Genomic DNA, 15527 nt, shown 5'->3' with positions numbered 1-15527 from the left:
TGAGGACACCAGGAGGTGTTTTGTCCCATGCCTTGTTTACCCACTCTGTTTGCCACACTCCTGGTCCCTCACGCTCCCCAGGGGCTGCCTTTGTACAACAGAGTGGGGTTGCTCCTGGCTCCACCCAAGCCTCATCAGCCACCATCTTGAGTGCTTCCAGCTCCTGGCAGCTGCCTTGGTGTAGGAAAACCCCTGCAGGCCATGATCCCCCTGCTCCACTGCAGGACGCATTCTGCTTCAGAGCGGATCACCTTGGCGGTGTTCCCAGCTGGTAGAGGAAGGATCGTAGAATCGTAGAATGAATCATAGAATCATAGAATGGCTTTGGTTGGAAGGGACCTCAAAGATCATCTAGTTCCAACCCCCCTGCCATAGGCAGGGACGCCACCCAATAGATCAGGTTGATCAGGGCCTCACCTAACCTGGTCTTGAACACCTCCAGGGATGGAGCATCCACAACCTCTCTGGGCAACATCTTCCAGTGCCTCACCACCCTCTGAGTGAAGAATTTCCTCCTATCCTCTCAACTAAATCTCCCCTCATTTAGTTTAAAACCATTCCCCCTCATCCTGTCAACATCCAACTGAGCAAAGTTGCTCTCCATTCCTTCTACAAGTCCCCTTCAAGTACTGAAAGTTCGCAGTGAGGTCACCCCGGAGCGTTCTCTTCTGAAGGCTAAACAGCCTCAGCTCTCCCAGCCTTTCTTCGTAGGAGAGGTGCTCCAGCCCCTTGATCATCTTTGTGGCCCCCCTCTGGACTCGTTCTAATAGATTGACATCCTTCTTGTGCTGGGGACTCCAGACCTAGATGCAGTACTCCAAGTGGGGCATCACAAGGGCATGTTAGAGGGGGAAAATCCCCTCCCTTGACCTGCTGGCCTCTCCTCCTTTGATGCAGCCCAGGATGCAGTTGGCCTTCTGGGCTGCAAACACGCACTGCCAGTGCAGCGTGAAAGGAAACGGGAGAGGTGGTAGAAACAGAGTGCTAGTTGTTCCCAGAGGAAAAAGAACCATCCCCAGAGAAATGAGGACCCCAGGAGGTAGTGTAAAACGCCAGTGGGGCAAGAGCCCTGAAGCCTCCTTCAGGGGAGGTTTAGGTAGGATATTAGGAAAAAATTATTTACTGAAAGGGTTGTTAGGCATTGGAATAGGCTGCTCAGGGAAGTGGTTGAGTCACCATCCCTGGAGGTCTTTAAAAGAAGTTTAGATGTAGAGTTCAGTGATATGGTTTAGTGGAGGACTTGTTAGTGTTAGGTCAGAGGTTGGACTAGGTGATCTTGGAGGTCTCTTCCAACCTAAATGATTCTGTGATTTGGTGACTCTAAATCAGGAGTGTGCAGAAGAGCAGGCGTTTCTCACTGAAGAAGGAAGGACGCCATTGGAGGATCAGTGCAGGAACAGACCCTTTCTACCACAGGGACCAAAAAGCCACCATGTTCCCCAGCTGTGCAGATGTTGGCTGCAGAAGCAATACTGTCACTGCTGGAGGAGGACCCCAGCCAGGTATTTCAAACACTCCAGGAACAAGCATTTTCTCCTCCCCCTTTCATTCTTTGTTCCCCTTGCCGAGTCATTTCCTGCAGCTCTGCTCTCCTGGGGCGCTTGGTGGGGACGTGTGCTCTTCTGAGGTTCCTTCACACATGCAGGAGGATTGGTCTCAGAATGCGCCTTGTTTATCTCATCCTCGCTGCCTTCCTGAGGCAACCACTGGGTAAGCATTGCCGGTGGCTGGTGGCATGATTCTCCTTCTCCTCAGGAGAATATCACCCCCATCAACAGCTCGCTGCAGGGAGCTGCTCTTGAATTACTGGGAAAATGATGGCTAGTATCAGATCATGACTGTTTTGCACCTCTTTTCTGAAGATGCTCTTACTGCTGGAAAGAAAGATGAGACACAAGAAACACCTCCTCTCCTGATCATCTCAGATCTTCTTCCCTTCCTTTCCTATTGCCAACCATCCATGCCACTCTGCCCCTCTCTTCTGACACTCTGGGCAGTAGGAGAGAAGGAACTAAAGACAGCTCTACCGTGAGGGTATGGTAATGGCCTTACCTGTGGGAGGTAATGAATATTACCTTGCTCTGGGATCCATGCTAACCTCTGGTCATAGACTTCCTTCCCAAAGACGCCAACATCCATGGGATTCTTGCTGCAGTTGAAGGCACAGGAAGCCTTCCCATCCAGAAGCTTGCTTCTCCTCTAGGTTTCTGTGATCAGTTGCTGACATTTGGTTTCTTTCAGATGTCATGGGGCAGACCTCCGTCACCCAGCAAGAAGGACAAGTCACCGTGGAACAGAAAAAACGTTCCAGACCACTTGCACGTACCAGAGCTCCTATTTTTATGCCTTGATCTGGTACCAGCAGAAGAAGGGACAAGCTCCTCAACTGGTCACATATCACAACACAGCAGGCACCAAGCAGAACGGCCGTTTCACCACGGAGCTGAACACTGCGGGGAAATCCAGCATCCTGCGGCTGAAGGAAGTTGAGCTCTCTGACAGCGCCTTGTACCTCTGCGCTGTGAGTGACACCCTGCTGCACAGAGCTGCCCTGGCTGAGCAACAACCCCGGATGGGGAGGGGATGTGTCTGTGCAAGGCAGAGCTCTGGGATGGGGCCCTCAGCTCTCCCCTGGCAGCGCTGCTTCCCCTGTGCACTCCGAGATCTGCCAGCCAGATCCTCTTTCCCAGTGGGACTGGTGTCAGTGGCTTGAAAGGAAGGAAGGTGGTGGTGAAAGAGCCCTTGCCCTCAAACTGTTCTCCCTGTGCACCCATGGACAAAGCAGCTTTTGCCATTTGCTTTGCAAAAAGCTCATGGCCCATTCTGATCTATGCGCTCTGCTCTGCACCGAGGGCTGGAAGCAAGAGGTCAGAGACTCACCTGAGCATGGCAGTCCCATGCAAAAAGCTTCTTTGTCCTCTGACTTTCCCCATAGGTCTGGTAGGATGGACCATCCCTGGGTGGGCATTCCTGCAGAACATAATGTTGTTAGCACACAGCATCAGCAAGAACAGGATCTCCCAAGCTGCCCAGCGAAGTGGAAATCCCTAGGCAGGGAGGAACACAGGAGATCGGACATGGTTTCTTGTGCGTTAGACATATCCCTAGGACTGTGTCCACCACCACAGAGGTTGGCCATGCCAGGAAGAGGGCTGGACTGACCGAGAACTGCTTCATGGCAGTGGGAGAGGCAGGCCCTGCAGAGCAGCCAGGGTGGGGTTGGGCATCGGATGCTGTCCTTGGATGGCCCTGTCTGATGGGAGCTGGGGGTGTGCCAGGCCAGTGAGGGGCCTTGTGTGCGGCCTGGCCAGGCTGATTTCACCCTCAGTCTGCGAGTCACCTCTACCCTGCAAAGCTGTGCAGCTCCTGGGCTGTGCAGGGAACGCTTTGGGATGAGGAGGGAGTATAGGCCACCTTCCTTGCCACTCTTGCTCTTGTGTGCAGACCATGCTCCCACATTGTGCAGACTGATGGGAGGATGAGGAGAAGAATGCTCAGGGCTGTTCCAAAAGCTGTTTCTCACAACAATCCACTCCTGAATCCTTTGGGCCCTCTTCTGATGGAGCCTCTTTCACCAGCACGATGTAGCCAGAGCAGGAGAAAGTCCCTTCTGTGCAAGCTTGGGAGATGCTGACCTCTCAGAGCTTCCAGCAGCACCAGGCTCCTCATCCAAGGACAGCGGTTGCCAGGCTCCCCATCTGCAGGACATACTGTTAGCCCAAAGGGGTGCATTAGGGCAGAGATGCCAGAAGACAGGGCCTGGTCACAACTGGCTCTGGAGGAGCTGCAGAGGTCTTCCTCAGCTCCAAGGGACAGTGCCTGAAGGGTCCCCACTGCCCTGTGTCCCACCATCAAATTCCTCTGCAAACGATGAAAGGCCCCCTCCTGTGCTCACCATTCCCCTGCCAAACAAGGCAATGCCTTTCTTCCCTGGCAACTTGAGACCACCAAGAAAAGTTTCACGTGGAGGAAGAGGGTGGGATGCAGAAAACTTTAATGACTCTCAGGAGGTAAATTGGGTGACTTCTAGAAGAGGCTGTCAGTGCAGGCAGCACCAGGAGGTACCAGAAGTCTGCACCTCACAGAATCACAGAATCATCTAGGTTGGAAGAGACCTCCAAGATCACCGAGTCCAACCTCTGACCTAATACTGACAAGTCCTCCACTAAACCATATCACTTAGCTCTAAATCTAAATGTCTTTTAACCTCACAGCTGAGGATGCTGCAATCAGCAGCAGACATGGAGGATTCCACAGTGGTGTTCTGTGGGTAAGAGCTGAGGATGGGATCTGGCAGAGCAATGATCACAGGAGAGGGCTGGATGATGACAGTGGAGTTCCAGCAATGCCTGATGCAGGGCTCGTAGCAGCTGCTGACCAGCGGGGCTGGGCCAAAGGGCCAGCACAGCATGCACTGTTCATAGCAGGACATGTCTTGGGGCTGCAGGTGAACCTGGGAGACAGCGTAGGGAGGAAGAGGAGCACAGGGAAATGTGAGGAGCAAAATGTCTTCATACATACAAGATCCAAAAAGAGTGATTGGGACAAATAAGGCTCCTGCCTCTCTCCGAGATGAAAATCCAACTCAGCCAGGTCCTACACAGTCTCTGAGTCACACCTTTCCTCATCCCTCTCTCATGACCACCATCGCGAAGACCCAGTGCAACTGGTATTGTCATTACTAGAAAAAGACATACAGAAAGGGTTTCAGACATACTGGGTTCCCATACAGAAGAAGATGAGGGGGTAGAGGAGTTGGTCTGCCTTTTCTGGTGGCCCTGCACTGCCCCAGGCCCAGAAGAAGCCTCCACGGAAGTGATAATTTTCTAGCGTGCTCATGATGAAAGGAAAAGCTCCCAGCTACTGACGGGCTGTGGGGCTGCTTTCTCTTCTATGCTGGCTTTTCATTTCCTGGCTAATGCCACACCCATTTCCACTTGGAGGCTTCTTCTGAGCGCTGGGATGGAGAGGCCCCAAGATTTCTGGGCCAGGACTGTCAGTGGTTGCACAGCACTCAGCTCAAGCATATGATGGTTTCAGCACAGGCTGGAATCCGTGATGCTGTCCTGGTTTCCAGGTTTCCAGGCTGGTGGGCTACACTGTGGGGTTTCTCGTCTCTTCCTCCTAAAGCTGCCCTCTGGAGAAATGGGCTGACCTCCTTGGACTCCTCTCTATGGGTAGTCTCTGCACATCCCACACTGCGCTGTCCTCTCCTTTGGAGCCTTGTCCTGCTCAGAGCGCCACAGCTCTGCCCTGCCAGAAAGGTCCCCAGCATCTCTTCTATCAGATGCCCTTGGCCTCTGCCCTTGCCCTGACAGGGTAGTCGTTTGTGGGGCAGAGCCCTTGTGAACCCACCAGAGGCACTGAGTGCACACATGTACCTGATGTCTGCATGTGCAGATGTGTGGCCTCATGTTTCTGTGCACGCAGTCTTTGCGCCTGCATTTGTCAGGGCATCTATGGAACTGTGTGTGCATGCATGCACATGCATGTTTGCGTGTGTCCATGGATCTGTTTGTGTAATGTGCATGCACTCTTGGTATGTGCTAGTGCACATGTGTGCACATAATTCACCTGACCTTAGGCATGTGTCCAGCTGATCCCAGGGCCTGTAGTGTCATCTCTGTGTGGTGGTGCCAGGTACTGGTGCAGCCTCAGAAAAGGCCCAGGAAGTGGTCATGGCACCAAGCCTGCTGGGATTCAACAAGCATTAGGACAACACTCTCAGACCTATGCTGTAATTTGTAAGTAGTCCAGTGTGGAGCTAGAACAGAGACGCTCATCTATCCTTGTGGGTCAGTTCTAACTCAAGATATCATATTGTTCTGTTATTCTATGGTTTTCAGAGACAATGAGATGCTATGTGGACAATGTCTTTTTAAAATGTTGGTCTCGGTCTCCTCAATTAACATCAGCTACAGGCAGGTGTGGAGTAATTGCCTGAGGAAACTTGGAAATTAAACTGATATTCACATTTTAAAGAAAAGGTACAGCACTGAAGAAGCTTCCAGGGTGGAGTGTAGCTGCACAACATTAAAGTTCCCAAGGCCTCCAACCTTAAATGTTCATCACACTGGGGCAACCTGGTGTGATGAGTCTAAGAGGAACAGTACGGAGTGTGGAGCAGAGTCGAGACTGCGCCTAGGCTTAGTGATTCTCCTTTAATGAAATTATCCCTATCTCAACTCGTAAACCCATTAGATTAAATCATATTTTCTCCCCACAGCTTCCATTGAGGAGGGGAAGTGAAAGAGCCATGTGGTGCTGTTTAGTTGACCATTGGTGTGAAACCACCACAGCCTGTGTGCTAGATTTGTGCAAGTGTCTGCGGGTGCAGATTTTTGCATGATTCCACATAGGTGTGCAAGAGGAGGTGTGTGTTTGTGTGACCCCCTCACAAGAAAATATGCTGGCCACCTCAGAGCATTCTCCACTGCTCTGCCCGTGAGCTCCAGAGAGCAGCCAGGGCAAGAAGGAACCTGAGAGCAACTGAACAACCACAGAACAATCCTGGCCCAGAAGTGCCCACAGCACAAGCACTGATATGCAACCTTCTGTGTCTGCAGACCCCCTTCTCCTGACCCTAGGAAATCCACCCCGTGCTACTGGCAATTTTAGTCCCCAACGAGGAAGGTCCACACTAGTTTGGATCCTTAAACTGGGATCTCCTCTTCACACTCAGGGCCTAGGACCAATCTGTGGCCATCTGCCACCCACTGCAGTACTCCAGTGCCATGGGGGGGAACGTCTGGGCCTACCTGGTGGGAGGCCTGTGGGCTGAGGCCACGCTCACCTCCTTGGCACAAGTGGCACTCCCCCTTCGTTGGCCCTGTGCTAGCCCTATACAGTCACAGCTTCTTCTGGGACTCGCTATCTGTCATGCAGCTGGCCTCTGCTGAGAGCTTCTGGACTGGTGTGCTCCTTGACTACAACAGCACCACCAGTTTTCCTGTCCTCCCTGAGCTCCTGCAGGGTGCTCCTGGTCTGCCTCTCAACGTAGACATATGAGGACACTCAAGACTGTCAGCTCACTCTCACTTTTTCGTGCCTGGGGCCACATTCCCTCCTCTATACCCACGCCACTGCCAATGTCTCCCTCAACAAAGTGGTGTCCATCTTCTCCAGGGCTGTGATGCCCCTGCTCCATGCAACAATGTACAGCCTGGGGACCCAGAAGGTGAAAGAAGCCATGGGAAAACTGAGAAACTGAGGGGGGTTGTTTGTTTGTTTTCTTTGCTGTGTTGCTTGTCTGTGCTTTCAGGAACATGCTGTTTTCTCTACTCTCATCAGCAATGGAGATGGGGCAGCAGCCATCACTGCTTCCACAGCAGCCCTTATTTTCTTTCTTACCTTTCAGCTTCTCCCTCCTTCTTTCCTTCCCTAGAAGCAGCCCTTCAGCACTAGGGAGAGGGGCAGAGAGAAAGAACAAAAGGAAGCTGGAAAGAAGAACATGCAGGGACACAAGCCTGACTGACAGATGATGAGGGAGGCAGTGAGGAGACCAAATGTGGGCAGTCACACCACTTGGAGGGGTACACAGGCCTGTGGCTGTGCTTATGCCACTGAGGTTCTAAGATCGGGGACCTTGTCAATTGGGATGCTAAGAAAAGAGGAGGCAATCAACAAGCGTACAGAGACTGAGACCAGAGAAAACAAACACAGAGGCAATGACAAGAGACAAACCTCACCATTCACACCAGTTGTTGGCCTATCAAGAAGCCACAGGTGCCACTGCCAGGAAGATCAGCCTGGGCCTTGCACCTCCTACAGTTGTGGGCCAGGACACAGGCTGGGATGGGTGCAGGACAGACCTATACAACCCCATGAGGGGACATGCAGGGCAAGGGGAGCCGAGACGAGCACACAAGGGCAGACAGAGCAGTGGGGTAAAAGGGGCTGCCTTGTGTGCTTCTTGGGTCTTGCGGCTGAGCACCACCATCTGTCCTTACCTCTGCATAATCTCGCTCTGTCCCATGTGCATGTGTGCTGCAAGGAGAAAGTGCCAGCTGCTGGTGGAGCAGCAGGAGTGGATTTGGTGCCAGGTGCTGAGTCAGACTGAGGGCAAGGACATCCCTGGCCTGTGCTGTCAGCTGCTGGAGCCAGGGGGTCCCCGTGAAGCTCCTGGAGCAGGGAAAAGTGGGTCTCAGCCTCCAGGCAAATGTAGCAGGAGTGTTTTGGGTCTCCAAAAGCAGCTAATGGGGGTACCAGCCCGGCTGTATCTTCCCCAAATGGAGTGTGCATGATCCCGTCTGTGTGTCTCCCGGATATGTGCTCAGCTTCCATACCAGTGGAGCTGTCAGCAGTGCCGGCCACAGCCAGGAGACCAGCGCTTGGCAGCACAGCGCTACCAGACCCAGTCTAGCCCGGCCCGCTGCCCTCCGCCAGCCCCTCCTGCTGCGGACGCTGCAGACGGGCAGCTGCTTTCTCCACTCCCTCTCCCTCTCCCATTCCTTTCCCCTCCCCTCTCCTCGTCCGTGCCAAAGGAGCTGCCCCAGCCTTTCCCCACACGCCTCCGCGTCCCGGGCTGGGCTGCAGGACGGGCAGAGCCTCGCTGGCAGCAGCCCAAGCCCTGCCCGCCCACAGGCGCCCAGCACTCGCAGCCCGGGCCAGCCCCCGAGGGGCCCCGGGGCGGAGCTGGCGGCGCCGGGCGGCGGCGGCGGCGGCGGCGGGGAGGAGGCGCCGCGGGCGGAGCAGAGCCGGGGCTGGCGGGGGCAGCGCGGCGCGGGCGGCGGAGCGGCGGGATGCGGCAGGGCCGGGCCGCAGGGCTGGCGGGGCTGGCCGCGGTGCTCCTGGGTGCGCGGGGCTGCCGGCGGCGGGGACGGGACGGGGGCTGCGGGGGGCCGGGGCCGCCCTCGCTGCTGGCCCGCCGGCTTCTTACGGACCTCGCTCCCCTCTGTCCTCCCTCTGCAGCCATCCCGTCTGCCTCCAGCGAGCTCAGCCGGCCGTTCCCTCCCACCTTGCCTTGCTCCCTGCCTTCCTCCTCTCCTTTCGGCACACCCCCACTCATTCCTGCCTGCTTCCCTTCTCCTCCTGGCTCGGCTCGGACCCTCCTTCCAAACAGCCCTGCTCCGACCTGGTCCCCAAATAACCATTCCCGGAGAAATGCCTTTGTGTGCTTTCTTCTGAGAAAATGCTCCCATCAGCTGTCAACCGTTTTCTTCTCTCCTCTCCCCTTGTGTGATATTTTGGTGGCAGCAAAGCCCTTTTCTGAGTTTTCTCCTCCTTTTCTTCTTGGCAGTGGCTGCAGGCAGAGCCCAGGTGCAGCAGGAGCCACGGGCAGAGACCAGGGAGGGCACCGGCATCAACATCACCTGCTCACACCCCAACATCCAGTCAAACGAGTACATCCACTGGTACCATCAGCTCCCAGGCCGAGGACCCGCATTCCTCGTGTGGGCTTCTAGTGGGTCCCAAGATGTGACGGACCCGGCAGGGCGGCTATCGGTGGCAGCAGACCGCCGGTCCAGCGCCCTGTGGCTCGCCCGGCCCCGGCTTCGGGACGCGGCGGTGTATTACTGCGCCCTGAGAGCCACGGGGAGAGGAGCCGGGGCTGCGGCCGGGCAGGAACCGTGGCGGGCGGGGCCGGGCGTGTGTGGCGGGGGCGAGGCAGGGGCACAGCCCCCAGGGGGCGCTGCCGCTCCGCCCGCCGGGACCACGTCGCCCCGCAGCCCCGGGGGGACCTCCGCCAGCCCGGCCCTGACCCGTCCCCACTGAGCCCCTTCGGTTCTTCTGGGTAGGACGCTGGAGGTCCGGTGTGGGTCGGACCCAGCTGGGTGTGAGGGGTCAGGACGGCACACCCAGCGATGTGGAGGAGCGAGTGGAGGGGCACACCTGACTGCATGAGCTGTGTGTGGCACCAGAGACCTCCACGCAGTCCTGCTCCCACTGCTCCTTTCAAGCTGCTAACACCTTGCAGAGAGAGGCCTGTAAATCGACAGGTGTTGAAATTTGACACAGAGATGCAAAGCTTCCTTCCCTCCCCATCTGCACCATGTTTGTAGTTCCTGGGAGCCCTTCCCAGGGCCCTGGCCAGCAGCTTTGGCATGGAGGGCACCTTCTGCCTGAGTAGCAGCTGGCAATGCCAGAGACATCCAGTCCTGCTGAATGCTTTCATTAAGGCCACGAGCAGTCGGGAGGAGGGCACCCTTGGCCAGTTTGTGCATGGCCCCCAACCGGGGCACACAGGTGGTGACAGCGTAGGTCACAAGGGGGCTTCGGAGAATGCAGGAAGGCTGGAGAAGGGGGCTGACCAGAGCCTCAGGATGGTGCAAAGGAGCAAAGAAAAGGATTTTCCTCTTGGGCAGGAAGCACCCCCAGAGTAATGCGGGGTGGGGGCTGGCTGCCGAGGAAGCAGAGTCTCAGGAAGGGGTTTTGGATGCAGGAGGCACCCAGCCACACACAAGCCAGCAGCGTGCCTTTGCAGCAAAGGCAGCCAAGGGCCTGCAGAGCTGGGGGGGTCAAAGCGGTGCCCTGGGGTGGGTGGGGCCGGGCAGGTGAGGCAGGGGCAGGGATAGGGGTACAGACACAGCCAGGCTCGCCAGGAGACTCTTCCGGTGCTTGGAAGTCCCCTTGCAGGGCCTGGATTTAAGCAGCACGGGCCCAAGGGAGCATCGGAACAGCTACACTGGTTTTCCTCCATTTTCTGTTGTGGTCACTTCTTAAGAACTTGTTGTACAGGATTTGTCCCAAGCCCTTTGTTAGCGCTGCCATGTCATCCTGGCTATAAGAAATGTCTCTGCTGGACACTCACTCTAATGAGACCTTCTGGAACCTTGAATGATACAGTGACTACACCATACCTCATCCCACCCCATCAGGACACAGCCAGACTTCTGGGATGCTGCACCACAGGGTTCCTCACTTATTTCTGCGGACTTGATTAAAAGGCAATGTTCCCAGGTGGTAGAGGAAGGAAACAGGAAAGGGGTTAGAAACAGGGTGCTAGTTGTACCCAGAATAAAAAAACCATCCCTAGAGAAATGAGGACACCAGGAGGTGTTTTGTCCCATGCCTTGTTTACCCACTCTGTTTGCCACACTCCTGGTCCCTCACGCTCCCCAGGGGCTGCCTTTGTACAACAGAGTGGGGTTGCTCCTGGCTCCACCCAAGCCTCATCAGCCACCATCTTGAGTGCTTCCAGCTCCTGGCAGCTGCCTTGGTGTAGGAAAACCCCTGCAGGCCATGATCCCCCTGCTCCACTGCAGGACGCATTCTGCTTCAGAGCGGATCACCTTGGCGGTGTTCCCAGCTGGTAGAGGAAGGATCGTAGAATCGTAGAATGAATCATAGAATCATAGAATGGCTTTGGTTGGAAGGGACCTCAAAGATCATCTAGTTCCAACCCCCCTGCCATAGGCAGGGACGCCACCCAATAGATCAGGTTGATCAGGGCCTCACCTAACCTGGTCTTGAACACCTCCAGGGATGGAGCATCCACAACCTCTCTGGGCAACATCTTCCAGTGCCTCACCACCCTCTGAGTGAAGAATTTCCTCCTATCCTCTCAACTAAATCTCCCCTCATTTAGTTTAAAACCATTCCCCCTCATCCTGTCAACATCCAACTGAGCAAAGTTGCTCTCCATTCCTTCTACAAGTCCCCTTCAAGTACTGAAAGTTCGCAGTGAGGTCACCCCGGAGCGTTCTCTTCTGAAGGCTAAACAGCCTCAGCTCTCCCAGCCTTTCTTCGTAGGAGAGGTGCTCCAGCCCCTTGATCATCTTTGTGGCCCCCCTCTGGACTCGTTCTAATAGATTGACATCCTTCTTGTGCTGGGGACTCCAGACCTAGATGCAGTACTCCAAGTGGGGCATCACAAGGGCATGTTAGAGGGGGAAAATCCCCTCCCTTGACCTGCTGGCCTCTCCTCCTTTGATGCAGCCCAGGATGCAGTTGGCCTTCTGGGCTGCAAACACGCACTGCCAGTGCAGCGTGAAAGGAAACGGGAGAGGTGGTAGAAACAGAGTGCTAGTTGTTCCCAGAGGAAAAAGAACCATCCCCAGAGAAATGAGGACCCCAGGAGGTAGTGTAAAACGCCAGTGGGGCAAGAGCCCTGAAGCCTCCTTCAGGGGAGGTTTAGGTAGGATATTAGGAAAAAATTATTTACTGAAAGGGTTGTTAGGCATTGGAATAGGCTGCTCAGGGAAGTGGTTGAGTCACCATCCCTGGAGGTCTTTAAAAGAAGTTTAGATGTAGAGTTCAGTGATATGGTTTAGTGGAGGACTTGTTAGTGTTAGGTCAGAGGTTGGACTAGGTGATCTTGGAGGTCTCTTCCAACCTAAATGATTCTGTGATTTGGTGACTCTAAATCAGGAGTGTGCAGAAGAGCAGGCGTTTCTCACTGAAGAAGGAAGGACGCCATTGGAGGATCAGTGCAGGAACAGACCCTTTCTACCACAGGGACCAAAAAGCCACCATGTTCCCCAGCTGTGCAGATGTTGGCTGCAGAAGCAATACTGTCACTGCTGGAGGAGGACCCCAGCCAGGTATTTCAAACACTCCAGGAACAAGCATTTTCTCCTCCCCCTTTCATTCTTTGTTCCCCTTGCCGAGTCATTTCCTGCAGCTCTGCTCTCCTGGGGCGCTTGGTGGGGACGTGTGCTCTTCTGAGGTTCCTTCACACATGCAGGAGGATTGGTCTCAGAATGCGCCTTGTTTATCTCATCCTCGCTGCCTTCCTGAGGCAACCACTGGGTAAGCATTGCCGGTGGCTGGTGGCATGATTCTCCTTCTCCTCAGGAGAATATCACCCCCATCAACAGCTCTCTGCAGGGAGCCGCTCTTGAATTACTGGGAAAATGATGGCTAGTATCAGATCATGACTGTTTTGCACCTCTTTTCTGAAGATGCTCTTACTGTTGGAAAGAAAGATGAGACACAAGAAACACCTCCTCTCCTGATCATCTCAGATCTTCTTCCCTTCCTTTCCTATTGCCAACCATCCATGCCACTCTGCCCCTCTCTTCTGACACTCTGGGCAGTAGGAGAGAAGGAACTAAAGACAGCTCTACCGTGAGGGTATGGTAATGGCCTTACCTGTGGGAGGTAATGAATATTACCTTGCTCTGGGATCCATGCTAACCTCTGGTCATAGACTTCCTTCCCAAAGACGCCAACATCCATGGGATTCTTGCTGCAGTTGAAGGCACAGGAAGCCTTCCCATCCAGAAGCTTGCTTCTCCTCTAGGTTTCTGTGATCAGTTGCTGACATTTGGTTTCTTTCAGATGTCATGGGGCAGACCTCCGTCACCCAGCAAGAAGGACAAGTCACCGTGGAACAGAAAAAAACGTTCCAGACCACTTGCACGTACCAGAGCTCCTATTTTTATGCCTTGATCTGGTACCAGCAGAAGAAGGGACAAGCTCCTCAACTGGTCACATATCACAACACAGCAGGCACCAAGCAGAACGGCCGTTTCACCACGGAGCTGAACACTGCGGGGAAATCCAGCATCCTGCGGCTGAAGGAAGTTGAGCTCTCTGACAGCGCCTTGTACCTCTGTGCTGTGAGTGACACCTTGGTGCAGGGAGCTGCCCTGGCTGAGCAACAATCCCGGATGGGGAGGGGATGTGTCTGTGCAAGGCAGAGCTCTGGGATGGGGCCCTCAGCTCTCCCCTGGCAGCGCTGCTTCCCCTGTGCACTCCGAGATCTGCCAGCCAGATCCTCTTTCCCAGTGGGACTGGTGTCAGTGGCTTGAAAGGAAGGAGGTGGTGGTGAAAGAGCCCTTGCCCTCAAACTGTTCTCCCTGTGCACCCATGGACAAAGCAGCTTTTGCCATTTGCTTTGCAAAAAGCTCATGGCCCATTCTGATCTATGCGCTCTGCTCTGCACCGAGGGCTGGAAGCAAGAGGTCAGAGACTCACCTGAGCATGGCAGTCCCATGCAAAAAGCTTCTTTGTCCTCTGACTTTCCCCATAGGTCTGGTAGGATGGACCATCCCTGGGTGGGCATTCCTGCAGAACATAATGTTGTTAGCACACAGCATCAGCAAGAACAGGATCTCCCAAGCTGCCCAGCGAAGTGGAAATCCCTAGGCAGGGAGGAACACAGGAGATCGGACATGGTTTCTTGTGCGTTAGACATATCCCTAGGACTGTGTCCACCACCACAGAGGTTGGCCATGCCAGGAAGAGGGCTGGACTGACCGAGAACTGCTTCATGGCAGGGGAGAGGCAGGCCCTGCAGAGCAGCCAGGGTGGGGTTGGGCATCGGATGCTGTCCTTGGATGGCCCTGTCTGATGGGAGCTGGGGGTGTGCCAGGCCAGTGAGGGGCCTTGTGTGCGGCCTGGCCAGGCTGATTTCACCCTCAGTCTGCGAGTCACCTCTACCCTGCAAAGCTGTGCAGCTCCTGGGCTGTGCAGGGAACGCTTTGGGATGAGGAGGGAGTATAGGCCACCTTCCTTGCCACTCTTGCTCTTGTGTGCAGACCATGCTCCCACATTGTGCAGACTGATGGGAGGATGAGGAGAAGAATGCTTGGGGCTGTTGCAAAGGCTGTTTCTTACACTGTTCCACTTCTGAATCTTTTGAGACCACATGATGCCCTGTCATCATATCCCACAAGACACCTCACATGACAGACCTCCCAGAAGCAGCCCTTCCTCACTCCTCAACTCCCTATCTTAATTTAATGTAATTATCCCTATCTGAAGTCGTAAGCCCTTTAGGGCTTATATTTTCTCCCCACAGCTTCCATTGAGGAGGGGAAGTGAAAGAGCCATGTGGTGCTGTTTAGTTGACCATTGGTGTGAAACCACCACAGCCTGTGTGCTAGATTTGTGCAAGTGTCTGCGGGTGCAGATTTTTGCATGATTCCACACAGGTGTGCAAGAGGAGGTGTGTGTTTGTGTGACCCCCTCACAAGAAAATATGCTGGCCACCTCAGAGCATTCTCCACTGCTCTGCCCGTGAGCTCCAGAGAGCAGCCAGGGCAAGAAGGAACCTGAGAGCAACTGAACAACCACAGAACAATCCTGGCCCAGAAGTGCCCACAGCACACGCACTGATATGCAAGCTTCTGTGTCTGCAGACCCCCTTCTCCTGACCCTAGGAAATCCACCCTGTGCTACTGCCAATTTTAGTGCCCAACAAGCATGGGTCCACTCTAGTTTGGTTCTTTTCTTTTATTGCATAGAGCGGGATTCAGAGTGTAAGAGCATGGTGGCAGTCACCCCTCCTTGCCTCTACAGGCCAGGACGCAGCTGCTCTCCCCACAGCTAGAGAGTTCAAAAGAATGGCGTTAGCTTTATGTACAGGGAGACAGGCTGAGAAATCCTGAGCAACATGATCTGATGAGGCCTGTTCTGAATACAGGGTTAGACTATGTGGGTGCTGGAAACAGCAAGGAGATTAGGAGCAGCCAAACTGTACAGAGAGCCAATCATGCCTGCCCAGCTTCATTGTCTCCTATGCAAGGTGGTTGGCACTGTGGAAATGTGAGGGCTGTGAATGTTCTCTACACAGATTTTAGCAAATTCAGAAATGGGTAATTCTGATTAGATGCATGGAAGAAATAATTACCCTGAAGGTG

The 15527-nt window shown here is 54.5% G+C and overlaps 1 pseudogene and 1 gene segment (V, D, J or C); both read left to right on the top strand.

Moving 5' to 3' along the window:
• The first annotated feature begins 1661 nt into the window (after window positions 1-1661).
• On the top strand, window positions 1662-7210 carry LOC126913776 (T cell receptor alpha variable 1-1-like; annotated as a pseudogene).
• A 5431-nt stretch (window positions 7211-12641) lies between these two features.
• Window positions 12642-13924, top strand: LOC118258909 (T cell receptor alpha variable 1-1-like). The segment is given in 3 exon segments: window positions 12642-12690; window positions 13222-13517; window positions 13916-13924. Coding segments are annotated over 3 exon segments (354 nt in total).
• The last annotated feature ends 1603 nt before the right edge of the window (window positions 13925-15527 follow it).

Source organism: Cygnus atratus, unplaced genomic scaffold, assembly GCF_013377495.2.
Source record: "Cygnus atratus isolate AKBS03 ecotype Queensland, Australia unplaced genomic scaffold, CAtr_DNAZoo_HiC_assembly HiC_scaffold_77, whole genome shotgun sequence".
Lineage (NCBI taxonomy): Eukaryota > Metazoa > Chordata > Aves > Anseriformes > Anatidae > Cygnus > Cygnus atratus.
The sequence above is the reverse complement of the archived record's forward strand: the minus strand, read 5'-3'. Positions and strand labels throughout refer to the sequence as shown.